Source organism: Corvus kubaryi, unplaced genomic scaffold (assembly GCF_017639235.1).
Source record: "Corvus kubaryi isolate FWS band 111438036 unplaced genomic scaffold, C.kubaryi_AGA036_p1.0 64961, whole genome shotgun sequence".
NCBI lineage: Eukaryota > Metazoa > Chordata > Aves > Passeriformes > Corvidae > Corvus > Corvus kubaryi.
In genome coordinates, this window is record NW_024581644.1 from 69,960 (window position 1) to 96,363 (window position 26,404).

The 26,404-nt window shown below is 44.5% G+C and overlaps 1 protein-coding gene across 2 annotated transcripts in view; it reads left to right on the forward strand.

Moving 5' to 3' along the window:
* The window catches only part of LOC121672784 (membrane-associated phosphatidylinositol transfer protein 2-like), a 91,800-nt gene that overhangs the window by 55,379 nt on the left and 10,017 nt on the right, over window positions 1-26,404 (forward strand). For both annotated transcript variants that reach the window (XM_042045635.1, XM_042045634.1), the window contains exons 3-9: window positions 7,387-7,601; window positions 8,823-8,944; window positions 10,284-10,517; window positions 17,057-17,380; window positions 20,247-20,342; window positions 23,500-23,604; window positions 24,464-24,534. In XM_042045635.1, the coding sequence (XP_041901569.1) occupies window positions 7,387-7,601; window positions 8,823-8,944; window positions 10,284-10,517; window positions 17,057-17,380; window positions 20,247-20,342; window positions 23,500-23,604; window positions 24,464-24,534 (1,167 nt within the window). The remainder of the gene's footprint in view (window positions 1-7,386; window positions 7,602-8,822; window positions 8,945-10,283; window positions 10,518-17,056; window positions 17,381-20,246; window positions 20,343-23,499; window positions 23,605-24,463; window positions 24,535-26,404) is intronic.

A 26,404-nucleotide genomic window follows, 5' to 3' on the forward strand; every position in this document is an offset into this window, starting at 1 on the left:
TGTGTGTTTGGAGCGATGAGGCTCAAAGTGCTATTGTAAAGCCTCATGTTCTGATCGTTATCTTGTTGACTCAAACTAACCTTCCTTCCCGAAGTAAGTATTGACATGGCCCTACATGGTTTTTTGTTGTGGTGGTTTTTTTTTTTTTTTAACAGCATTAATTGGATTAAAGCAATTGTCACGCATGAAGGATGCATGTTAGAGCACAAAGGGCACTGGGGAGACTCAGCTGTGGGCACCATGGTTACTGGTGACATCACTGGTTTGCTGTTCCCTGCAAGGATTGCTGTGCAGCTGAAGCCCAAGTGAGGATGGCCCAAATTAAATCCAGGGGATTGCTGATGCAGCCCCTCCCATTGCCATGGAAACACAGGATGCAGTTTAAAGTTGCCTGCATGCATAACGTGGTGCTCATGGTGTAAACAAAAACACAGTCCTGTGGTGTCCACAGCTTCCAGAAGGGCAGGAATAGTGTAATGAGGAGAGTGGGGAATCCTGTTATGGTTGGACTTGTTTTCCCATTGACTTAACTGTGCACAACGAGACAGAGTGAGCCTTGCTTTGAGGGACAAGAGCAAAACTTGTCTCTTGCTGTCCTCCAGCAGTTTTGTAGCTGAGGGACTGCCAGCCTGACTTGATGTAATTGTTTCTGATTAGACCTTACAAAATGCAGGCTCAAAAGTTCTGTTAAAACCATCCCTGTCATAGCAGGGATCCCATTGTTAAAGGAAAGCCCCTGCCTGTCTTTCAGATTGTCTTTCTAATATAACCCTTAAGACTGTGCTCAACTCCTGCAAAGCAGGAGTAGAGAAGCTTCCCTGTTTGAGTACTGTTTTGCTGTATTTTGATAAAGATCCCTACTCCAGCCCTGCAAAGAACACTGTCACAAGATGGTTAGGATGCTGAAATGGGGATTCAGAGATCTGGGTACTGGTTGTAGCCCTGCCAGCAGCTCTGTGCCTTCAAGTTACTTTTTCCTTCTTCAAAATGGTGCTCTTTTGTTGATTCCATCGTCTTTAATGTGAGAGAACTCAGCTGTTTTGACTGGAGCATGAAAACCTTTGACAGCCAGAAGTCGTGTGTGCTGTTATACTTCAGCACTCTCCTGCATAAATAACAGTAAGGGTGATTTTTATTTTTAATTTAATTCCTGTAACTTCCTGTTTGCTTTGAGAACATGTTGTGCACTGATAAAATTATGTTGGTTTTGGTATGATGAGAAGTTCTGCATCTTGGTTTGTCTAAGAATGGAATAGTTCCATCTCCTCTGCTCCGCTCCCTTCTTTCACTCTGAACAAAGCTGTTTGCTCAGGTTTTGCCCTGGTTATGGTGATATGATTTTAATCGAGCATTTCAGGTCTTTGATGTGCACGTTTTGAAAAGAAAACAAAATAACAACTTGGAAAGTATGAAACTACTGTACTTTTAGGATAACCCAGCATTTTGTTTTCATAGCTCAAGACCTAGGTTTTGATTACCTGCAGTAAATAGTGACCATGAATGGGGCCTGGTCTATCAGATATCTGCATCAGCAGGCAGAAGGTTGCTGGTGGTGAAAGCAGATTGCTCGTAATGAATTAGATGTCAGCTCAAATGCTCGTGAAGGAGTGGTTAACAGAACACAGAGCTGAGTCATTCCGCAGCACAGGCAGAGTGGGTACACCCTGAGCAGGCACACCCTCACTGGACATGTTACCCGTGTGCAGCAATCCTGTGCTGGCAAAACCTGTTAAGAATAAATCAAGCATTAGTTCCAGGACTTTTTGGTGTTTCCTAGTGTGTCCCTCATTGGCTTTCTGGTTTTAGGTGCTGTTTAATTCTGGACCTATGGCTGGAATGTGCTGTCATATTTTGTGCTGGTTTGTTTGTGGTGTTTGACTGCTGATATTGCCACAATAAACCAAATTACATGGCTGAGACTAACAGGCTGCTGTCCTTACAACCTCTCCCAGCTTTTCTGTTCAAGTTTACCACGTGCAAGGTCCCAGTCACAGTGTCACTGGTACCTCCTCAGTGTATGGTGCCTGGGGTGGGAGTGAGGACGGCTGGTGGGCAGTGCTGGAGTACAGCAAGGAAGGCTCTTGGTGGTGTGAAGAAGATGCCACCTTGGAAAATCAATTGTAAGAGTGAAATGTCCCTCAGCCTAAATAATGTCCAATTGGAGATAGTTGGGACTATTTTTCCCTGAGCATATGGAAGAGATTGAGAGCAAAGAGTTTATTCCTCTCCCCCAGCCTAAATTTTGTTTATACCCTAGGCGCCTTTTTACTGCCTTTCTAAAACTGAACAGAACAAGTCTGGTTAGTGAAAACAGGTCTTACGGTCTCTCCAGTGATGGCAGGAGTCATCTTGCTGAGCAGCTTCAGGCATTTTTGTGGTCTGATGGATTGTGTGAGGCACTTCACGCTTTCTCTGGTTCCCAAAGGAAGGATCTGTTTCTGGGGACTTAACTGGTGTTTGTGGTAGCCTTAGCATCCAAAACAATTAAAAAATAGTAATTGGTCACAGAGAATGTTTTCTCAGTCTCCCTTGCCACAACAATATGAACAAGTATGTTAGCAGGGTCCTCTGGGGATATTTGCTGTCTTGTTCTTGTTCTGTGGTTACAGAGATGTCTTTGCTGTCCTTGTTAACTGAAACCATCAGCCGGCTGGAACCTTCTCATATCCCTATCTGTGTCTAAGTGGGCTAAAAAAAATCCTGAGAGTTCAGTGTTATTTTAATGCATTCTCCCAGAAGAGTTTTGCCCAGACTGTCAAAATACCCCATTTCCAAATGGGAGCTGGAGGAAAAAAACACCACCAAAAAAATCTTCTGGTTATTGTTTCCAGACAATGATTCGTGTCTTCCTTACCCATGGATGATAGTCTGCAAGCGTGATGCTGTCAGTCTTCATAATTGGAGTAGTTTCAAATCAGAACTCTCGTGGGTCCTGTGGCACTGTGTGACTGCACTGCTGAAAGGAAGTAAGAACTTCATCAGGAAGCTAAAGCATCCCAACCTTTTGTAATCACTGTCTCACATATTTAGATTGAGAGGTTGTACTATAGGCAATAATCAGTGGTAAACAAGGTGAGATTGTAGCTATAATCTATTTTTGAAAGCTAAAACATGCCCGGATCACCCATTATCACTGTGCAGCCTACCCCATCCTTACTGTTCTCTGCAGAACCATTCCAGGGCTCAATGTAGTTACAATAAAACCAGACAACTTCAGGAGAAACTAAACCAGCTGAGCTGTTTGCCATGCTGCTGTCGGCTTTGCAGAGATTCTGTGCTTGTGGACCTGAGCCTGTGAGCAGCTTGTGCCGGATTCCAGGGCAGGAACAGCAGGAGGAACTCTGGTTTAGGATTAATATTCTTCTTGGTGTTCTTCTGAGTTGGTTGATGGGGCTGTTTTTCATCTAATTCCCCAAAAGCAAAACATTACGAGGCAATCTTAATTTACACAGCCTGACTTGTGTATTTCTCCAGCTGATGCAATAAACTGCATCCTAACTGTTTTATCCAGCATTATGCATTCCTGTTCTGGGAATGCTGGTCCTCCAGCTGTGCTGAGACTCTTCGGGTTGTGGAAGTTTCTGTTGCCGTCAACCATCATTCCTTTATGAAACTCTGTCCCACTAGAAAAACAACAAATTGCATTGAGTCACCTGCTTCTGTTCACCTGGGAGAGGTGGTTTGCTGGACTAAGGCTTTGCAAGATGTGCTCTGGTGGGGAGACATTTGTAACTGGGAAAGGAGATGGAAGATCTGAGAACTGATGAACCTGCCTGTGGAAGGCTTTGTTTACAGCTGTTTGACTGCTGTGGAGAAGGGCAGATGATAAATGGGGTTAGGCTGGCCCAGTGGTTAAGCGACGTTCATGGGAATTATTCATCTGTGATTGTTATGCTGAGGTCATGTGCTGTGTCCCATGCTATGTTGCTGTGCCAAGAGATTTATTTTAATAGAAGCCTTTAAGTAACTGGCATTCTTGCTAATCATGGTGCATCTGCTTCTCTGGGTTCCCTGTTATGAGTAATTTAATGCTATTACTTTAGCTAGAAGGGATCTGTGTCACCATCTGTCCTGAAAAGCTATTGATGGGGCTGTGCAGAACATGGAGTGTCATCAGCAGGAGAGAGGGGCTTGTAAAGGGATGACTGGATTTCCTCTTGTAATACAATATAACATGGTTTGCTGTGATTACAGGTTAGATAACCTGCATATAAAGGCTTTTAGCTACTCTTTGGTTTTGTTGGGGACCATTCCTCAGATATTTATAGAGGGGGAAGATGCTTTGTCAGTAGCAAGTAGCAATGACCCAGGTAATCTGCTGAATAAAGTCTCTACTTCTCTCTGAGGTGGAAACCTTCAAGACTGACTCTAAAGTGCCTGCACATCAGCACCTCCAGCAGATATTCCTGGGAGAGGGCCTGCCACACACTTTTCAAGCCAAATGTTTACCTAATGGATGGTTGTTTTTTAATTGTTGTTTACAGACAAATTCCTTGTAACAAGCCCTCTCCAGGCTGTAGCTCAGGCACAGTGGCATGAAGAGGCTGCAATGGCTGCAGAGCAAATTGCTCTTCATTCCCAGAAGTGCTCCACTTTCACAGCACCTCTTATGCCCAGAGTACCATCCTGCTCTCTCAAGTGCATGTGGCTGATGTCTTTATTTTTGTTATATGAGAAACATATTTTCTCTTTGTCTTTCTGACTGGTCAGTAATTGCTCTGTTCACCACCTCTCCTGACTCTTGGCCCTTCTTCTCTTCCCTGCAGCTCGTTGTCTTCTCAACAAGCCAGCTGCTAAGTGCAAGAGCCTGGAGGGCTGGGAAGCAGCTTTGTGTGGGTTTATCCTGGGGAGTTTCTCTTTGATCGTACTATCCTTCCCAGCAGTGTGTTGTGTTATGAGTATAAATTTGGCCTGACTCAAAAGTCCTGGCTCTAAAGATAGTTTGGGATATAATCTTTGATTTTTTTTTTTTTTTTTTTTTTGTCAGCAGAGCTGCAGCTCTTATTTCACATTCATCTGAGAAAATGTTCTTGCTGCCCTTGTCATATCTTATGTAGATAAGTGACAAGTAGGAGGAATGTGAAGGACCAAAATTTGCTTAAGGTTTGTAACTGGGTGACAAAGGCTGTGGGCTGAAGTTGGTCATCTGGAAAGGCTGGAGGAGGAAGCACACCCTGCTCCCAGAACAGGGTTTGCAGTCTGCTGCAGCTGCACAGAAGTGAATAAAATAACCACAAATCAGAAGTGGGACGTGAACTGACTTTCACAGAAAGTCTCAGTGAACTTGGATTTTTCTTTCTTCCTTCCTTCTTTCACAGTGTGTTGGGACAATGACACTGTGCCACCCTCCCATCTCCCACCATCAGTGCATCACCAGTTCCAGGTCGTGTGGAAAAGCTGCTGGTGGAATTGTTCATGTACAGCAAAAATTGACCAGTACTGTGGGTTCTCCAGGGTGAGAACCAGGCAGCTCATCTTCATGCAAAGAGGTTTCTGTTAAAACTGGCTGAACGGGGAAAAGTGAAGTGGGGAGTGATAGTGACTAAAACTCCTCAGTGGATTTTGGTCCCAAATGAGGACTTGCAGAATTGACAGGAATTGCTGTAACTGTGCAATCTAGAAGGGAGTTTTGAATAACTTTGCATGAAGAAAACTCATCTTCCCTCTGCTTATGATTTCCATGTGCTTCTGCCATATAACAAAACTCTAAATCTCTATAATTTGTATCAACTCTTCAGAGCAGATGCTGTGCAGTTATTGTCTGACACTTGCACTGTGCTGGCTGGGTTACTGCCTTTTCTGAGACCTTTGAATTAAGCAGATTTTGAGGTCATCAAGATTATTTAATGTTATTGTCATAAATATTTGTACAGGACTTGGTCAGTGCTTATATAAGAACTGAAAGACAGTAATTTGTTAGAAGAGGATGTGTGCTTTAATGAACTGCCAGCCGAGTGTTAGAAATAAACTATAAAAAAGTACTTTTCTGGTTTTTTCTACAGTAGTTTGTGGGGCAGGAAAAAGTGATTATTTAGATTGTCAGTTATTTAGGTTTGTCAGTTACAGCTGTAAATGTAAAATCACTTGAGAGCTCTTTATAAACAGGGCTATTTACTTCTAAACAGCTCTGTTGGCTTAACATCCTGTCCTCAAAAGATAAGAAGTTGTTCTCTTGCATCTTATTAAAAATTTTCTGTTAAACCGTGTTATCCTTTGAATTGTCTGTATGCCAAAAATGAGGAATTGTTATTGTGTTATATTTCACAGTTGATTCTTGGTATGAAATTCCTTTTTTCTCCCCTTAATTTCCAAAGTACTGTGCTCTCAAATACAAACAATAATCTCAAAATGCTAACAGAATGAATCTGTTGTTTGGAAATGATGGAGGTTATACATCATCCAATCTGCTGAAATGTGTGAGAAATTAATAAATATTTGGTTTGCCTCTAGCTCATCTTAGAAGCACTGAAATTAGTATTTTTTTATTGAGGATTTTTTGCCAGGTTTCTCACTGAAGGACAGTCCTACAAATAAGCCAAAATGCAGAGGCTGCCAGGGGGTGCAGTGATCGTTCTGGCAAACTTGGGTTGTTTCTTCTAAATATCTTAATTAGCAGAGCATAGTCTCCAAGCTGTTCTTGGAGAGCTGCTGCTGGGCCAGATCACATGCAACAAAGCCCCAAATCCTGTGGGTTTAGGTCATAGAATAGTCTTTATAACTGTGATCATGGAATCATTGAGGTTGGAAAAGACCTCTGAGATCATCAAGTCCAACCTGTGACCAATTCCCAGCTTGTCAGCTCAACCAGAGCACTGAGTGCCACATGCAGTCATTTCTTGAGTGCCTCCAGGGATGGTGGCTCCAATGCCTGACCACTCTTCCACTGAAGAAATTCTTCCTGGTGTCCAGCCTGAGATGCTGCTGCACCAAGAGTGTGTGTGATTCTTCACACTGACACATCACCACAGGGATGTGCCAAGTTGGACAAACTCCCCTTGGCTGTGTCATCTGCTGGTGTAAAAGGTTTTTGTGTTCTTGGGTGGTTCACAGCGGGAGCCAAGGTTTGGAGTGCGATGTGTTACCTGGTACAGGAACAGGAGTTGAGGTGTCATTGCATCTCTATTCAAACTGAGCATCCAAATGGAAATGTTCATGAGGTCCCAAATAAATCAAATCTCTGTGTTAGCCAGGCGAGTCTCTCATTTTTCCTTTATAATCTGTAGGTTTGGTAATCTTAGTGCTGGGATGCTGCTACAGCTCTGCTCTGCTTCAAAGGAGTCCTAGAAACCATCCCCAGTGTCCACGTGCTTTGAGAGCCCGGTCTGTGTACGATGCCCTGGGAAATGAACATTTTTGTGATGTATTTGTGACATATTTCTCTTTCAGAAAAAGAGCAGAGAGGAGACATGTGGGGAAGGCAGCGGAGTGGAGATCCTGGAGAACAGGCCCTACGTGGATGGCCCGGGGGGCAGCGGGCAGTACACGCACAAGGTTTACCACATCGGGATGCACATCCCCAGCTGGTTCCGCTCCATACTGCCCAAGGCAGCTCTGCGCGTCGAAGAGGAGTCCTGGAATGCTTATCCTTACACAAGGACGAGGTAAAAACTGGGCAAAACATCCACAGCTGTTTGTTAAAGAGAGGGCTTGATGTCGCTCTCTGGCAGTGGCATTTCCCTCTCCAGTAATATCCTTTAGAGCAACTGGGGTCAAATCCTAAAATTCCTGTGCAGAGCTTGATCTCAGGAGTTTGCCTGGGCTGACTGCACACCTACCTGAGAGTTTGTGGCTCGTTGCTGTAAAATGTGGAGCTGTTTTGTCTGTCAATGCTTGGGGAATCGTGAATGGTTCTTATTTAGTCTTGTATCCTGCACTGTGTGTTCTGCTTAACATTGCACATCTCTGCAAGCTCAGGGAAGTTATAAATGTGCACAGTGCTGGGACAGATGTCATGCTGAATATCATCAGGGAAGACAGGATGCATTTGTACAGGGGAAAGAAAAATTTTAATAAATAAATAAATAATCACAGCACTTCTTTTCTGGGACTGTCATTTAACTAGAAAATAACAAACTACATCCTATGGTTTTCACCCTGAGGGGGAAAGAGAGCCAGAGGCTCTGTGGAGCCCTCTGGGACCTCCTCATTTCAGCTGATTTTGTCAGGGAGGGCTTCAGATACCCTGGAATAAATAACCTTTGTGCCAGTTACTCCGGTTTAGAGCATTTGCTCTTTTTCGGATTTACAAATCTGATATTCCTGTCATCTTTCATAATAGGAAGGTTTTAATGGGTATTTTGATTTTTATGAAAAATCTAGAAAAGTTTCCTAGTTCTGTTTTAGCTGGTCTCTGCAAGTAACATGAATCCTGGGAAGGTGGGGAGTCAGTGTTTGCGTGTGGAATGTTGCCAGTGACTGAATATAATGGAGCTGCCTGACTTTTACGTGATTAAAGTTCACCTCCAGTCAGTTTTTCTCTCTTCTCTTGAAATGCCTATGAGTCAATCAGTTGGCCAGGAACCCTGTGGTGCACAGAACTAGTTCATATTTTATTCTGCCATAGGTTCCAGGCAGCTTTCCTCCTTGCACAGGTGCATTTCCTGTGTCCTTGTATCAGTATCTGTGTCATAACTTTTTTATGTAGTGGGCCCAAAATTTATCTCCTTGCTGAAAACTGGTGAGCTCCTGTCTTCAGAAGTTATTAAAGAACAATCTCTTTAACCTGTGCAGTTGATATTTTAAGCATATATGAAGGAAAACATGAGAAGGCTGGCTGGGATTTGAGGCTGATTTACTCTAAGCTGTGTTGTTCTGGCTCTCAGGTACACGTGTCCTTTTGTGGAGAAGTTCTCTATTGATATTGAGACGTACTACAAAACTGACCCAGGAGACCATAACAACGTGTTCAACCTTTCTGCTGCAGAAAAAAGACAAACCATTTTAGGTGAATAGCCTTTTTCCTCCACTTTTTCCTTAGTTTTGCCTTTTTTTTTTTTTCCTTGGTGTGTCCATCTGCCTGCCCATCCCCCCTAAACACACACCTGCATCCCTGTCAGTGTCACTGCATGGAGAGTTACATCAAGTAGGATGAGGATACCACAATTCTCTTCTAGGCTTAATGTAAATCCCATGGAAATAATTTGAATCCCCCATCTGCAAATTTAAGCTGATACTTTTCTATCTTATATATGTAGTTCCCAAGAGAAGTGAAACATGTAATGAATTTGGGGGTAATGAGTAGAAATAACCACAGAAGAGGAGAAAATAGCTGTAGAGTTGTGAAAATATTGCTGTTTATTTGTGTGGCTGCTTCATGTATATGAAAATGATTCCTATCTGCACTTCAGAAGCATGAAGGTGCATTTAATTTTGTTCCCTCTCCTTTTAGTCCTGCCCCTCATGCAGGTTAACACTCAGGTCACAGCTGTCTTTAGAAGATTGAGTTAATGTAAGGAATTAATGAGAAAAGGCAAAAGTACTTCAAAGAGGTACTTTTGTACTTCACTTCAAGTGTCCTCATTCCTGGGCCTGTCTGACCAGGCTTTCACTGCTGAGCAGACTCGAGTCCCACTGCTACACTGAGAGGTGTCACAGAGCTGTCACTTCTTGGGAAGTGTGATCCTGCCCTTCAATCCAAACTTCAGATGCTTCTGCTGAGCTCCGGGGGTTGCAGATCTTTAGAATACATTCATTCACTCCACTCCTGCTGCAGTTTCCACTTCTCCATTGTTGGATTGTTAATTAGGACTTCAGTTAAACTTTCTGCTTTCCACAGTACATCTGGTCTAACAATAGCAAATGAGGAGTTACCAGTCCCCTCATCTGATGGACCCAAGGATAAGTTGTTCCACGGGTAATGTCTATTCCATAGCAGGGCAGGTGTATTTAACTGTCTTGGCTGAGACAGCTGCAGTGCTGGGAGTGATATTAGAAAAGCTGGAAGATGGAATGTGCAACAGATCTGTGTGGAGCTGGAAAGACAGAGTGTGCAGGGCTGCCAGAGTGCTGTGGATCTGCAGTTACTGTGGGCAAAAACATCTATTTGGAGCAAAGCCTCTGTTTGCTGGAACTGTGTGTGCTCGTTCCTCTGGCAGAGCTGATCTCTGCCCAGCAGCAGTGTATAAACAATTTAAATATCAGTTGTTTAAGTGTAAGAAAAAAGAAACTAAATTGCTGTAATGCTTCTGGTACTTACTAAAACAGGAATAACTCATGAAAAATGGTGTTTCCTTGTTTCGCTCAGGAAAAGGAAGTGTCTAACTGTTTCCATTCTCTTTCTGTAGATCCTATTGATATTGTTAAAGATCCTATCCCTCCACATGAATACAAAGCTGAGGAGGATCCAAAGCTGTATAAATCAGTGAAGACTAAAAGAGGGCCCCTCTCAGAAGATTGGATTCAAGAGTACAAGAACAACCCTGGGAAATACCCCATCATGTGTGCATATAAACTGTGTAAAGTGGAGTTCAGATACTGGGGGATGCAGTCGAAAATCGAGCGCTTTATCCACGATGTTGGTGAGCATTTATGGTCTTGCAGAGTTCACTCCTTAATGTTCCCACTGAATTGAAACACAAAGGTGAGGTATGTGCAATGCATCACATTCCAAGGCATGTCTGTGAAGAGATTCTCAGATCTGATGGCTCTGTGGGTCAGCTCAGAAAAAACCCTGTTATTTAATCACTTATAATCATGGTATGTACAAATCCAAACCACGTGTACCCACTGAAAAGGTTTCAAGTCCTGTGTAGGCAAGATCTTGCATTCTCTTTTTTAAAATTTTTTTTTAATATAAACTTGCCAGATCATTTTTAAACTCTGCCAGTCTTCTTTATTGTGACCAAAATCCGTCCTGAAGGGCTGCCTAAAGAAATAAGCTTCACTTCCCTGTGAGTCCTGAGTGGTTCCAGAAGACCACTCTCTGGGGCATCCCTAGTTTCTACCTGCCTTGTGACAGGACTGGTGGGTCTCTGTGTGGCTCTGAGTTGTGAGTAAATGTCCTGCTTTGATGGATGCATCATTCTTAGGTCAGCGCTTTTAAGGAGGAATTGGATGTGCCTGGGAGTAACTTAAGTGGAGACAGTACAGGTGGTGGCAGTGCTGGCAGTAATTTGTTCTTTGCAGAAGATCTGTAAAACAGCTGATACAGTTTCTGAGCCTTGCCACAAATGACAGAATCTATAGCCAAGTGAAAAACCTAAATAGTGTTTTAAAGGAGTGTTCTCATCTGAAAGGGCAGAGCTCTGGCTGTCCTCTGGCAAAGAGAAGGCCAAAGAAAGGCTGTGTAGAGGATGCTACCACCTTCCTGTACACAGCAAATCCTCCTGCATGACCTCTACAACTCTGCTCTTGATAGGCAAGTCTTCATGAAGTGCCTGATTCTAGCGTAAGTAATTCTCAAGCTCTTCGCAGTCACACTGTGCTCCTGAGAGCTAACGTGAAAAACACTGATAGAGCAGTGGAGAATAGTGTGCACCTCTCTCTCTGAATGCTCACAGGTTTTCTTAAAGCTCCTTTGCTTTTCTTTACATAGAGATGGAAGTTTTTACCTGCTATAGACTGTGTTACAAGGGCCTCTCTGCACTGAACTCCCTTGGTGTTTTGGTGACACGGGTTAATTTCGTGTATGCTGGAAAACAGGAGGGCACAATAACAACTCCATTGTATCTGTTAAATGAAGAACGAGCTCATGACTCTTCCAGTTGCTCAGAGGTGTTCAGCACAGATTAAACTGTGGTCCCTTCTAAACGCTGCTTTTGTATTCTGTGAAAGATTGCCTGCCATTTCCCTCTTGATTGAGGCTTTGCAGAGAGCAGAGCCAGCTCATTGTCTGCCTTTCAAAAGCTTTTCCACTCTGTTATAAAGATGGCAAATAGTGTTTTTCAAAGTGGTTAAGATGCATAAAATCAGGAAAGTCTTTTAGGCAAGACAAAGTAGAGTGAGTGAAAAGTGAAAGTAAAAGCTTGGGGTATCTGCAGGAGCTGTGTGGCCTTCCCCTGCCCTGGGATGGCCGTGGGGAAGCCACGAGTGGGCAAAGTGCCACAGCATTTGTACCAAAGCCAGCAGTGTATGAGGATGTTTGAGTTGGAAAGATGTGGTTACAACAGGACTGACCAGGCTTAGATGCACATCCCTGTGTGGAGCTTTCAGCTGGTGGCCAAAAGCAGATGGAGACCTTTGTGCATTGTGCAGCTGATGGTGGACCAAGCTCCCAGGAGCCAGAGATACTGTGGTGGATCAGCCCCTCCTTCCTTGGCATTTTCCTCCTGGTTCCTCTGTTCCCAACTAGTGTAAATTTATTTCTTGGGGAATTAGCCCACCCTGTGCAGGGTCATCAAGCCAGAAAGGAAACGGAAGCAGAAGCAAACAGCAGGATCCAAACTCTGCCCAATGGGCAGCAAAGCTTAGTGGTACAAACTAAAATTAGAGAATGGGTTGAAAAATGAGCAGGTCTGAGGTAAGTGATGGATGGCTTGTGCCATGTGGAAAGGCTGCTGAGCACAGGGGGAGGAACTCTGGGGAACGGTGTTGAAACGTTCTCACTCATACTGACTACAGCAGCCATTCTTTCCCATGACTAATTGGACAGTTACTCAGTGCTTTGACAGCCTGAGACACAGACTAAAATTGTGATTGTGGGCTATTAGTCTACTTGGCTGTAGTATTTGTATGCTTTTTTACTCCTTTCCCATAGATTTTAATTGGACTGGCACTGCATAATGTTCTGCTCCCACTTGCTTCCTAATGGTGCATGTGGGCTCTGAGTCTTTTGTTGTTAAACAAGTGTGTTGACTGTGTATGGGTTATTAATTATATACTGTGGCAAAGTGTGTTCCATCCCAGTAACTGGAGCTTTGTCTAAACCACTGTGTCTTAGGCTAAATATGCCCAAATTGCTGCACAGTGGTGAAGGGGTTTTTGAAAGGTCTTTTGCAGAACTTTGGCTTCACTAAAGCACTCAAATGACTAAGTTCATCCACTGCCCACTGGATCTCAAAGGCAGAGTTTCGTCTTTCCAAGGGGAGGCAGGTTGCAGTTGGCATGATGTGACCACAGGCTTTTTCCTTTGTGAGGATTCTGAGCAAGGGAGGGCAGGGAAGCAAACAGATGTAACTGCAGGTGGCCTTTGGTTGGATTGTACTGACGAGGTTATGAGATCTGGTGTGACTGTCAGGGAAATAGTGCTGCACATGGACAATCAGCATCCTGTATTTGCTGTAAGGAAATTGTGACAGTGCATTATAAAATTATTTGGGAGGTTGCTTCTGGGTACAGAGTCAGTGGGTATCTGAACAGTTGCTTCATTTGGATATTGAGGGCATTTGGGGCAGAATTTGTTGGTGGGTTTTCTGATTGATTTCCACTGAGTTCTTACTACATTTACTGGTTTTATTTCATGTTGAAAAACAATTCCAGAACTACAGACCAAAGCTTTTTAAATTCACATGAGGACTCCTTTCTGTCCTGACTTGTCTCATGGTCATTTACACTTCCTTTTGTATGATGGAGTCCAACACCACAAATCATTTACAGGAGTCAGCACCTCATGGATTCAACCAGCCTCTTGAGTTGTTGAAGTGGTGAGCTGGAAACAAAATGATTTAAATGTTTGCACCCTGCTCAGCTCTTCACAGATGATCTTTCTGCATAGCACAGTGGGAAATGTTACAATAATTAAATCAACACATGATGATGGCTGCTCTGAACTCAGCCTGCACATTTGTGCATGTGTGATGGTATTGTTTGTTTGTTTTTTTAAACAAAGCCTTGCACTCTGGAGAGTCTATCAGTCTGCCTAACAACTGATAATCAGCTGGTACCTGCATCCTTGTCAAAAACCTCTTCTCATTTTTTCTGGGTGACTTCAGTGAGGTGCCTGATGAGGCTGTGGGGTTTTCCTCTGATTCTGGGGAAGAAGGCTCAGATAAGCTTGGGACATGCTGGGTGGAGGGGGAAAACCTGCTGGCAAGGCAAACTTCCAACTGTGCAGCAGCTGGGGCAGTGTGTGACAGGGACTTCTCTGGCTGAGCAGGACATATTTACACCTTCTCTCCTTCCAGGGAGAAAAAGGAAAGCCAGCTGGGCCACAGATTCCCTCAGCACTCTCCTGATGGGCATCTGTTACAAAGAGAGTTTTTCCCAATTACACTCTGTCCTGGGTCTGGTGTTTTCCCTCCTTTTCACTTTTCACTAAAAACCTTGTTTTTCTCTTAGATTTTGATACAAAAATGCTTTGAGACTTGTGGGTTTTTTTCCATTGCACAGGGAGGGACACAGTGCCTGGACAAGTGAGGTCAGTCCTTTGTAGCTGGATCCTGGCTCCCTGTAGCTGTGTGGGGAACTTGAGTTCCCTGGGTCTCTGCTGGGTGGCTGCAGCTGCAGGCTGGGCAGGAATTCAGTGATGTGCCCACTGCTGTGCACAGAGGAGCCCCTCAAGTTCTCTTCCCTAGCACTGAAGCCTTTTCTGCAAGCAATGACTTTTCTTTTTTCATTTCTTTTGTACCTGCACAGCCTCATTCTCCCCTAGGTTTTCTCCTTGTGTTTAAGAAAGAGAAATGCAGCACTGCTGGCACATTCCAGGTGAAAGCCAGATGCTGGGAAAGTAATCTGTCTTTTGGACTTCTTAACTAACCTGGAGGGGTAGAGGCACACCAGCTGTGAAGCCCTGTTGTGCCATCCTATTTTCAAAGGAGCAAAGCTTTAAGGAAGGGCAGTTTGGGATGTCTAATCAAAGGGATGTGAGCAGGGCACATGGGGAGGTCTGTGGATTGGCAGGAAGCAGTGCAGGCAATTTTTGAGATCTAAGAAGGCTGAGAGGAACTTCAAGAGACTTTTTTTGCCCCCAAGTGGTTTTCATGTTCCCTATGATGTTAGTCCATTAAAACACAGATATGTGGTTGGTGGCATCTGTGCCTCTACACAGAGAATTTCTGAGGAGTTGGTGCACTGATACATCAAGGCTGGATCCAGGAGCAGGAGTGGAGCCTGCTGAGCCCTTGAACGGGGGAAGTCTTGGGATAAGAGCAACATTCACTTCTGTGTCTGATCACAGTCTGTTTAAGGTGTCCCAAGCAAGGTAGAAGTGGACACTGCAGGTGTAGAAGTCCAAAGGGTGGTTGTGCAAGAGAAATGTTTTCTTGGCTTTCAGTCTGGATGTGATGCGAATTTAATCTTGGTCTTTAAGGTCTGCTGGTTGTCAATCATAACAGGAGGTGAAGAGGCTAAAACATTCTCCTGTAGTTCTGCAAAAAGTAATCTGGCAGGGGAAATAACTCTGAATCTCAACTCAGGTTGAACAGAATTTAGTTGCTGAGGACTGTCATTCTGCCCCAGAAGGTCACACTCTGCTGGCTCAAACTTGCCTCTTCCTTCTGAAAGTCAGTCAGCAAAATGCATCAAATATTGATAGATTTAATCTTAGTGTGTAAATGAAAATGAAGTTCAGGCTGAGCTGGTCTGTGGCATTAGCTGATCTCAGTGGCCATTTCCTCCTGATAGCCTGGCTTGGGATGACTGGTGGCATTAAGGACTGATGAAAGAGCAGAACAGACAACAAAGTGCTCAGACCTGGAAGGAGATAAATATATAAAAACATGCTTTTTGTGTGTTTAAGAAAACAAACAAACAAAAAGTGATTGCTGAAAACAAATTGGATCTTTAGGCTCAGCATCACAGAAACTGTGACAGTAGTGGGATCTAAGGTTTTCTGTACAGCAGTGAAGCCTGTGTTGCTGGAAGCACCTTAGAAACCCTGCATGTGGTGGGACCATCCCCCTTGGGCCATGCTCCTGGAGATGGAGAGTGGCTTATGAGGGATGTCTTTCCTCGTGGTGGTGCTTAGAGAGCTCGATCTGCAGCTTGCAAAACCTAAATGATTCTAACGTAGCCTGTTGATTGCTCTCTTAATCCCACTGACAACAAATCCCACTGGTGCTTTTGGCTTGTCCTTCAACCCATCTTCGCCTCAGTTTCCTATTAATTAAAGAGGGGGCAATATTAATTGATTATCTATTATCAGAAAGACTCCTGAGGATCAGTTGGTCAATATTTACAGAAGCTTTAAAAGCATCATTACTGCTGTGTGATCACGTTAGGAATAAATAGCAGTTTGGAGTTTTGGCCTGTTGTGAGCTTTTAAGGAATAATATTGGTGAAAGTCCTGAGTGACTCTCACATTTTAAAAGTCTTGGGGGTGTGATGATGTTAGTGAGTCTAAGTCTTGAGGAGAGTATCTGTTGCCTGGTCAGATGCATTGTGTGTTGATACTGAGGCCGTTCTTCGTTTCAGATATGTGATACATTGAAATATTTTAAATTGGCTTTACCCACTCCATTTTTCTCCTGCAGCCGACGACAGATGGTATCTGCAAAATAAAGCATCTTTATTCCCTCCCTTACTTTGTTTTCTGTTCCATTATCTCAGAAGCTCCCATTTGTGATGCTGTTTCACTGATACTGAAACCAGGTGCAGAAACCAGGTTTCCAAGGAAAGGAAAGGTTTTAGTCTTAACGCTGCTGGTGTGGGATGTTCTTCTGTCATGTAACAACTGGGGAGGGCTGTGGCGCATTCATCAAGGAATGACTTGAAACTCTGCAGGATTAAAAAAAAAATCCATAGCTTTCTTTCTTCTTTTTTTTTTTTTTTTTCTTTTTACTCCTGGGAACATATTTCACTTTGAAGACTGGATCCAGATGTTACAACTTCCTAGAACTTCAGGGAGTTGAAACTGTGGTTGAAACTGTGGCTCCTTCTTGGTGGAGCAGGCAGCCACAGGACAGTCTTCCATCCAAAATTAGGAAATCCCTTTCCAGGTTAAAAGCAGTGACAGAAGACTGGCTGATTTTTCAGTGCACAGTTGATGAGGAACAACTGAGGAGATACAGTACATGAAGTGACCAGTTTTGCCACCCTGACTGTGGGAAGGTCTTTCACTGCAGCACTGTGGGCTGGATGTCACTGTAATGTCCCTGCCATGGTGTTGTGAGGTTTTGGGAGGGGGAACACATTGGTTCCTGCAGTTTGTAGCTGTGGTGACAGGGACATTTTGGCTTTACAGGCCTGCGGAAGGTCATGGTCCGGGCCCACCGACAGGCCTGGTGCTGGCAGGACGAGTGGTACGGGCTCACCATTGAGGACATCCGGCAGCTGGAGAAGGAGGCCCAGCTGATGCTGGCCCAGAAGATGGCCCAGTTCTGCAGTGACAATGACCCTGAGCAGCACGGTGTCAAAGAGGCTCCTGGAGAGAAGGACGTGGAGCCCAGCACGGGGTCACCTGCAGACACCGAGGATGCCTCTGCAAACAGCGACGCGGCCTCCGGCAGGTCGCTCACCAAACAATGGTCCACCTCCTCCAAGTCCTCACGGTCTTCAAAGAGAGGAGGTAAGATGCTGCCAATGGCTTGCTCTTCTGAACTCATGGAGGTTGGGCTTTTGGGAGGTTGGACCACATCTCCTTGGGGCCAGGCGCCTTTGGGACAATGTGTATTCGTCCTGTGATGCCTTCTCTGCTGTTGCTGCAGGCTCAGTCTTCTCAGGTGACCTGTTTTGGGGTTGGGAATGTTTCTAGTTGTCCCATAATTGTGACTTAATGTCACGTGGCAGAGTTTTTGCTGATAGCAAAAGCACAGAATCTGTGAAAACAGCATAGAGGAGCAGGCAGGAGCTGGCTGGCAGCACTGGGGCTCAGAAGACAGCCAGCAGCACAGAGTTAGTCCTTGTTACCCAGGAGCCACTGGTGGCTTTATAAGGCCCTTCCATGGTGTTCCCTTCTGGATATCTGCTTATCCTTGATACCTGTGTCACAGCAGGTACCTGTGCTCCTTGGCCAGGGTTCTGTGCCCCCACATGCCTGTCATTTCAGAAGGGGTGTTTGACTCCATAGGGCTGCACACAGTGAAACATCTTGTCAGCTGCTGGGGAGATTAAGGCAGGAACCCCCAAAGGTACATGGGGGCTGCTGCCTTCCCCTGGTGATGATGTGCAGTAGCTGTTTGGAGACATAACCTTACTCTGGGATTAAGTGGGACTGTGGATCATATCTGCATTCCCTTTGAAACACCATCCAGGAAGCTTTCAGGATTTTGATGTTAAAGCTCTGCTGTGGATACCCTGTAAGGACTCAGCTTTGAGTCTTGGATTTTGTTATTCACCTCTCCCTTGGGACTCACCTCGTTTTGCTGTACTAAACTCTTCCCTTCTTTGGACTGTTCTGTACAAAGGGGTGAATCCCTGGTGAGTTACAGCCACAAGGTTCAAACCTTCAATTCCCTCTGTTTAGCCAAGTGCTGCTGGTAGCAGGGAAATAGCAGCTCTCACTGCAAGAGGGGGGGGGGAAAAAAATCTTGATTTTTCTGAAAACCCCAAGGGGCAGCATTTCTTCCAGTGACGGTGGAAGGGAACATCTGGGTGAGTGAAGCTTTTTCATCTATCACGTGCACTAAATATCGGGAGTTGAGCCTCCTGTTTTTATTTCCCACTCCATCACTGATTTCATCGCAGGGTGAGTGAGAGAGGAGCAGTAGTTTTACCTTGCCATGACTCACTCAAGTGAGCCCCAGGGAAGAACCTACCAGATGCTTCATAAATCACTGCGTAAAGATAAAAATACTGGCTACTTTGCCTGCACCAGATTTTATATTGATGCACCCGTCTCCCATTATGCTCTTTGCACAAACCCCCTCTTCCACTGCTGACATGTTCACTGGGAGCTGGAGTTCTCAGACCTCTCAGGATTTCACTTGAAGGTTTTCACTGGGAGCAAAGCATGAATTTCTTTTCAACTGCAGAATGTCTCAGCTTTTACAAGGAAAAGTAATGAAAGAAATTAATTGTGATGTGCTGGGAAGTACGTCATGCAGATATTTTAATCCTCCTTCATGCTGGCAGCACATTACCATATGGAAGCAAGGAGGGCTGTCGCGACGCACCGCCACCTCCAGCTGAAAAAAATGCCTTTTCTCCAAAAGATCTCCTTTTCTCCACCACCCGAGCGAGACCTCTGGTGATGGCAGGACCCTGGTTGCCATCCCATATGTTATTACATCCTCTATTTTTAGCAACTGTTATGCGAGTGCCTTGACGTCACTCCAGCGTGAATTAGCTCTGCTCCGCCACCTCCTCGCTGGCTGCTCCCGAGGGGTGGGCGGTGTGGTGCTGGGGGCTGCTGAGCTGCAATTACATGACTCTGCACAGGGTCTCCATCCTTGTTCCATGTGACAACCGGCTGGGAGATTAGAAAGAATTAGAAGAATTTTACTTATATATTCACCTCTGTTGGAACAATAGCACAAAACGACTCATGCGGCTGTCACAGTAACCAGAGCCTTTCAGGCTCTTCTAGATGCTAAATGAGAACTTGTCAGTCTCCTCAGGTCTTTGCTGGGTTAGGTGGCTGCTGTGAGCACTTTTTGTGCTCTGTGTGACAGGCACGAGGGGGCAAACCCTCTCTCCCATCATTCTCTGGACAGCGTTCCCTTCAGCAGGCAGCTGCTCTGTGACAACTTCAGCTGGGAAGAGCTCAGGCTGGATCGTTGCTAAATTATAGCTGAAAAGAAGAAGCCATAATGTCTTTATATTTAGATCAGAGAACTCTGGAGGGGAAAGTGAAAGGGAGTAGGTAGGTGTGAGAACAGGAGGGCAAACAGCACTAAAAGGACTTTGGGGTTTCTCCTTGCTGTCAGGACCACCGCTCCAACAGCTCCGTTTGAAGTAGTCGGATAGCATGTTGTTTAAATCATTCAAGTTTAAAGTTTAAATAGATCTTTAATTCGATTTGTGTGGAAGCAATTTCCTTCCAGAAAACAGATTATTCCTCTCCAGGCTGCTCTGCTCAGCTACCCACCCGAAAGTTAGCGAAGCAGAGGCATGGCTTGTGTGCTGATGAGAGGCACGGAGAAAGCTTCCAATCAGCCTGCTTCCTTCCTAATTGCAAACTTTAAAACCCAGCTGATTTTGCACGTCCTACTAACAATTATAAATAGCTGCCATTCAAAATAGCAGAAGAGTGATCCAAGCAGCTTTGCTTTAATGTAGCATCTTGCTGGCAGGTTCTACCAACAGTAAACAAACAGGATCTGTAAAGCGGTACACTGACATCACACCAGCATCATCGGGGTTTTGTGTTTTTTAATATTGCAGCAGTGAATTTTCTTAGAGAACACATGATTCTTCCTCCAGCAAAGATCATGTTGGGAACTCTCCGTCTTGTCGATGTCGCGTTTCGCATAAGGCTTTTTTGTTTCTTCCAGCAAGTCCCTCGCGCCATAGTATCTCCGAGTGGAGGATGCAGAGCATTGCCAGGGATTCAGATGACAGCTCAGATGATGAATTCTTTGATGCACATGGTATGTGGAGCCTAAATCACCATCGTTTCTTCCCTGAAATGGTGGGGTAAGAGAACGGAAGGCATGAAGGGCGGGGGGTGAGCAGGGAAGGAAGCGAGACTTTTTTGTTTTGAAGTCTTTTCCTTTCTAACCATGACGTGCAGCTTCTTCCAGCATCACCCAGCATACTCTTATATTAATGCAGCACCATTTCAGGTGCAGTCTGAGCTGTTTGAGGGGATCTTGAACAGTCTTAGCCCTAGGGGTTGTATTTTATTTGGTGCAAATGAGTGTGCGTGAAATCTAGCAGTACTAACTGGGCTGTGGGTGTGTCCTAATGATTCACTGTGACTGATTATTTTTCTAATTTGTTTTTTAATCAGTTAGAGCTATGATTAATTGTTCTGTCTGGGCCTGAAGAGACCCAAGTTTGCCTTTATTAACTCCTCATTCTACCATTCCAACAAATACAACAGCAAATGCAACCAGGTACTTCAGGTGCCAAAATTAATCAGTGTTGATTCCAGAATTCTCAAAGTAATTTTGATTATCTGTATTAAGCGAACGCTGTTATATTTTTTTCTCTGTGCATGTGTGTGTAAAGAAGCTTTGTTCCACTGCACTCATTTTATATGTTGGACTTAATGCAAATTTAAGCCTGAAGGGCTCTGTCTCTATTGGCAACAGATGGACTCTTCTCCCAGCTGGTCTGATGGAAGTGAGAGGTTGGATGAAGTTGGGAAATGCAATTGTTAAAAGATGACACCCCAGTTTTGCAAAGCAGAATTTTGCTGATGCTCAGCTGAAGTTCAGCCTCCAAAACTGATAGCATTGTGTTCCAGAAAAGTTCTCCCATGAAGTTTTTAGGCATGGGTCTCAAATTGTGGGGTAGAAGGGGGTGTGTTAGTGTAGTGACCTGCCCAACAGCAGCTGAAATGGCCAGGACACGTATTTGGGATAAATGTGTGTCTCCTGCCAGGAAGGGGATGGGCCAACTTAGTTTAAGTGTCTTTATTTATTAACTTATGTAGCATTTACAACAAGTATGTGAGGGATTTATTGCAGCAATACACATACAAGGGAAGAGGAATGAGTCATCCAAACGGCACCGTTGCTATCCACACGCTTCTTGCCTTTTTAATTACTCAGTAATAAAATTGAGAATGAGACAGCTCTGCCTGGGATCCAGGGCCCCAGGGAATCCCTGGCATGCTCCTAACAGGCCTGGGAAAGGGACTTAACAAAAACGAGCCTTGTGCACCTCTCTTGCAATACTTGTAGGAGGGTGCTAAGAGTAAAAGCAGCTGCTCTCCTGCGAGCAACAGCGAGTCTCCGTGTACGCACAGTTTGTCCTCTGCAGTCGGCACAGTTGGGTTGAAAAGTCTGCCTAAATCTGGTGGGATTTTGGCTCACGAGTCAAAGCCTTGGTGTGTGTGTGCAGCTGAGCAGAGCCCGTCCCCAGGAGGGACCTCTCGGTGTCCCTTGGCCCGCAGAGACTCCGGGTCTGTGAGCAGGGATGAGGCTCCACTCGCAGCTCATCCTGCCGGGGTCGGTACCATGGGAACTGGCACGGCTCAGGATGTGAGTCAACATCCAGCAGAGTTCCTCAGAAGTGCTTCCCATACACACACACACACACACACACACACAAAATTTCCTCGCAGCGCAGTGGGCGTAACCTGAGCCCGAGAAGATTCCTTGTCTCCAGCTTCCCACTCACCCTCATTCACTGGTAAAGATAGTGACAAATACAGTAATATCGAATATCTATCCTGTAATAAATGCTAATAATGGGAGTAATATCCCATTCAGGGATCACTTGAGCAGCAGTAAGGGCTGTAATTAGACCTCTCAAGGAATTAAGTTTAATATTTAGATTAAGTTGCTGGAAGAGCTTTGAGTGCAATCGTCCTCTTAATTCTCTGCCAGCACATGTGTTACAAGCCTGTGCTTTCCACTTACTCTGGACAGGCAGCTCCACGCTCCCATGTGCAGGGAAATTGGGATTTACTCAAATTTTTTCCATGGTTGAAAAAGGAAATGGCATGCTGGTGCAAAATTTCCAGGTTGCTCTCTTTTTATGGTCAAAGTTGAAATAGAAGCTCCTAAAAATAATCAGGCTTTGCTTGGATCTTCACTTAGTGCCCTTCATACGAATTTTTTTTAAAGCTGTTGCTCAGATTTGCTGAAAAGACTAATATATTTCATAACCTTTTTTTGTTCCCCATTGTGGGATTCTTCCAGCTAATTATTTTCTTCGTAACTCTACAGCAATAAGAAAGGGGAAATCCTAGTCTGGGACTCTGAAGATTACAGCTTTTAGATCTTCAAGACATCTGTAATTACTGCTGTTATTATGTTTAAAATTCTTTATTAAATTTGCAAGCCCAAAATTTTCAGGAAAGACATACTAAGCACAGAAGTATAAATAAATTAGAAAGCACTTAACCTTCGTAGCAGCAAAAGATACATCCTCAATGGAAAAAAAAAAAGAGAAAGGAGAGCTCCCCTTTGTATATCTCTTCCTTTTAATTTCACTTGAGGAACATAATATTTTTTGGGACCCTTGTTCTTTATTGACTATAGTTGAACTGAGCCAGGGGATTTGGAAGATACTGAGGTAGGAAGGAAATGACAGATCCATGCTCTGTGTCTCGTCTCTTGAGGAAATCAGCCTGGGGAGGTCACATTCCCTTCGTTGCTCCTGCCTTTTTAGGTGTTCAATCCTATGAGCAACAGTGATCCTTGTCCCTGCTTCCCCCAAAGAAATCCCACAGCTCTCAAATGGGGTCTGGGAGAATCCCAGTGGGAATCCTTGCTTTGTCCTCTCCTGTATTGGAGCATTCTGGCTCCAATCAGAGAAAGTAGCAAGACAAAGGCCAAACGTGGTACCTTAGATGGTAGCATTAAAAATCCAAGTTACTTTTTTCCATGTTTTAGAGGTTTTGTTTTTTTAAATCATGCAACTAAAACATTTTGTTTACTTTTCAAAAGGTGCTTTGGTTTCTATATAGCAAAAGCTGGTAAAGTATATGGTTTATTATGACTTAAATTATCCAAGTGTTGATAGATTGCATAGAGTTATGGGGCCTTGGTTTTATTTAAAATTCTATTCTGTGCTCTTGTCTGTATACATGTTTTTGTGTGTGTGACTCTCAAAAAATCTGTTTTTTTAAAGAGGACTTGTCTGACAATGAGGAAATGTTCCCGAAAGAAATAACAAAATGGAGTTCCAACGATCTGATGGATAAAATTGAAACCCCCGAATGCGATGATGTCCAGGGTAATTCTTTTCCAAGTACAAACTGCATGTGCTGTTTTACTGTATTTCCAGGCAATTGTCACAGCCTCATTGTGAACAAGGTAAAACTTGTTATCCTTGTCTCACAAAGGGAGAAGCTGAGACAGAGCATAAAGATGACTGCCCGGTGCTGCCGAAAAAGATTTGCTCAGTGGGAGCTGGGATAGATTTTGATTCTCTTTTATTTTCCATGTTGGTTTGGCTCCTTTGTGTGACAGCCAGGATTCTCTCATATAATGATGAAATATCCCAGCTCTGTCTTGAATGACTTGAATTTCTCCTGACTCTTCTTTCCCTTTGCTCCATCCTTTGTTCTTGACTGTATCTGCGTCAGTTTTATTTTCTGCTCATCATTATGAAGTGATGAAAGGAATCGGTAGCTCCTCAGCCAGAGCGATTCACGGTGGAAGGTGACACTCAGGCTTTCTGGTACAAAGTCAGTCTGTGTAGGCACAGATGTAGGAATACATCAGATCTCTACTCCCCAGTGTAGTTCAAGCAATTCCTTTTATTTTCCCACAAACCAATCATTTCTGACAGTTGTGCAGGGATTTCCCATTGTTGCCATCCTTAATAAAGCAGCGGTACCAGATCTCTGTAATGAGAGAAGAGCTCACTAATGTCCTCAGCTCTTACCCAGATTATGAGAAATTGCTGGAAAATAAATGACCCAGCATTGCCCAGGCTTCTCAGGTGGAAAGAGGCAAGAAGGAGGGAGAGGATGATTTGGTGAAATAATGAAGGAGATGTGAGGCATTGGAACAAGCAGTGTCTTTACGGAAGAGTTTCTTTACCGAAGAGCATCTGGCAGTGCTGACATTCTACACCTCTGTGTTTCCAGGTGACTTGTACCAGGAGACATCAGCAGAGTACCGCGTTGGCTCCAGCGTGGAGAGGCTCAGCATCATCGAGGTGAGTGCTTTGGCTTCTCAGAACAAGATCCTTCGTTGGTGGAAGGTCTCTGTGTGGGATAAACGGGTCCCTTTGCTGTCAGCAATGTCTTGTCTCCATGTGCTGCTGAGCCCCAGTAACACCTGTGTGTGTCCTTTTGTACTTCAGATTTAAGGGATTTTTCTCCCATCTTTTGAACATCATGTAGAAGAAGCTGTGTAGTTTGCAGGCAGCATCAGGTATCCAGCTGGAAAAAACTGGTAGTCCTGTGGGGATCAGAGCAGCTCGAGGCTGGGTAGGGCTATCCTGCAATGCCAGATGAGCAAGTGTGGGAGTGGGAGAGCACATTCCTGCAGCACCAAGGTGCAAAGGACAGCACTCAGCTGAAGCCCACAGTGTGGAGCTGCTCAGGGTCTTGTGTGGAAACCAGTTATAGCACAGCCTGTGTTAGTGCTCTGGGCTAAATAATAAATAAATAACACCACACTGACCCACCCCGGTTTTCTAGACTTGTGAGACACCCCGGGGTGACTGTTCCTGTCCTGCCCTTACAGTAGCTGCCTGTCTGTGCTGCAGAGGTGGTGCAGCTGCTCTGCAGAGTGCCTATATTATGTCTGAGTGGTCCATCAAAGACAATGAGTTTTGGAATTACTGTTTGTGCCAGGCTCTAAGTTCACAGTGGTTTGGCTTTTCCATAATAGAATGAGAGCTCAAGGGCCACGAGGAGAGTGGGTGGCTGGGAGGGGAACATCTCTGGCCACCTCAAAATAGGCAAGTCACAGCCCTAAGATTTCTCTTGGAGCTCAAGATGGTGTGGGAACCTTGTCTTCCTCAGAGGGCTGTGCAAACTCAACCCCCTCCTGTTTCTGCCTTCATTTTAGAAAAAGAACAGACTTCAAAGCAAGATGAAAAAGACAGTTATTTGTAGTTGTTCACAAGCTGTCTGCTAAAATAGTATGAAATTCCTGTGCCACCAATTGCAATGATTTTCAGGTTAAAAGCTTCCCTCACCAGAAGGTGGTTCAGGATTTAGGTGTTTTAAGAGGCTCCAGATCTTACAAGGAAGTTCTAAATTGTTACCTCCACCCTTAAACGAATCAGCAGTTCCCCACTTCCTTCAGAGCAGAGGGTAATGTACTGAAAGGTGCCTCCAAATCATTGCTGATAAACTTCTGCATGACCTGAGCATGGTGACTCATGTCGTTCTCCAAATGAGCACTTAAAATACTTGTCTGGAAGCAGAAGAGGTGCTGAGACACTTTGAGGGCTCCTCCTGTGCCTCCACCCAGGGAAAGGTTCACTGTGCAGGTGCTAAAACTGGACTCACAGAAGGTTTCAAGAGCAGCCATGAGTACGGTGGAACGGCACTAAATAATTAAAGGCCGTTCTTATGCAGGAGGTCTGTGAAAATCGTTTTTACAGACTTGGATGTGAATTTTAATACCTCTGGTGGGCTGTGTAGTAAGACAAGCTTTAACAGTATCTGGTAAAAATGTAATCTAGTTGTTAGGCTGCTAATGTGTGCCTGGGCATGCTTTCCTCCCACCAGCAGGCCTGTCAGGGACTCAATCGCTGCTCAAAGGACAACAGGTGACTAAAGATGCTAGAATTAGAACAATTTGCCAAATGGAAAACGCTGCTGCCTTCCACCCCTTCCATACCCCCTGTCAGTGGCAACAGGGAGTTGCTCAGGATGTTCTCAGGTGTTGTCTTTGCTAACCCAGGCGTCAGGTACAGGAGGGTTTGCACAGATCTCAGAGGTGTGGGATGGATGATTTGAGTCCGTGTGGGAGCTGTAGACACTGAAAGCCCTGGTAGCAAATAGATTTTAAAAATAGTTACTGCTCTGTTGTGTTACAATATGTGCACATGGATGCTCTTGTACCTGCCT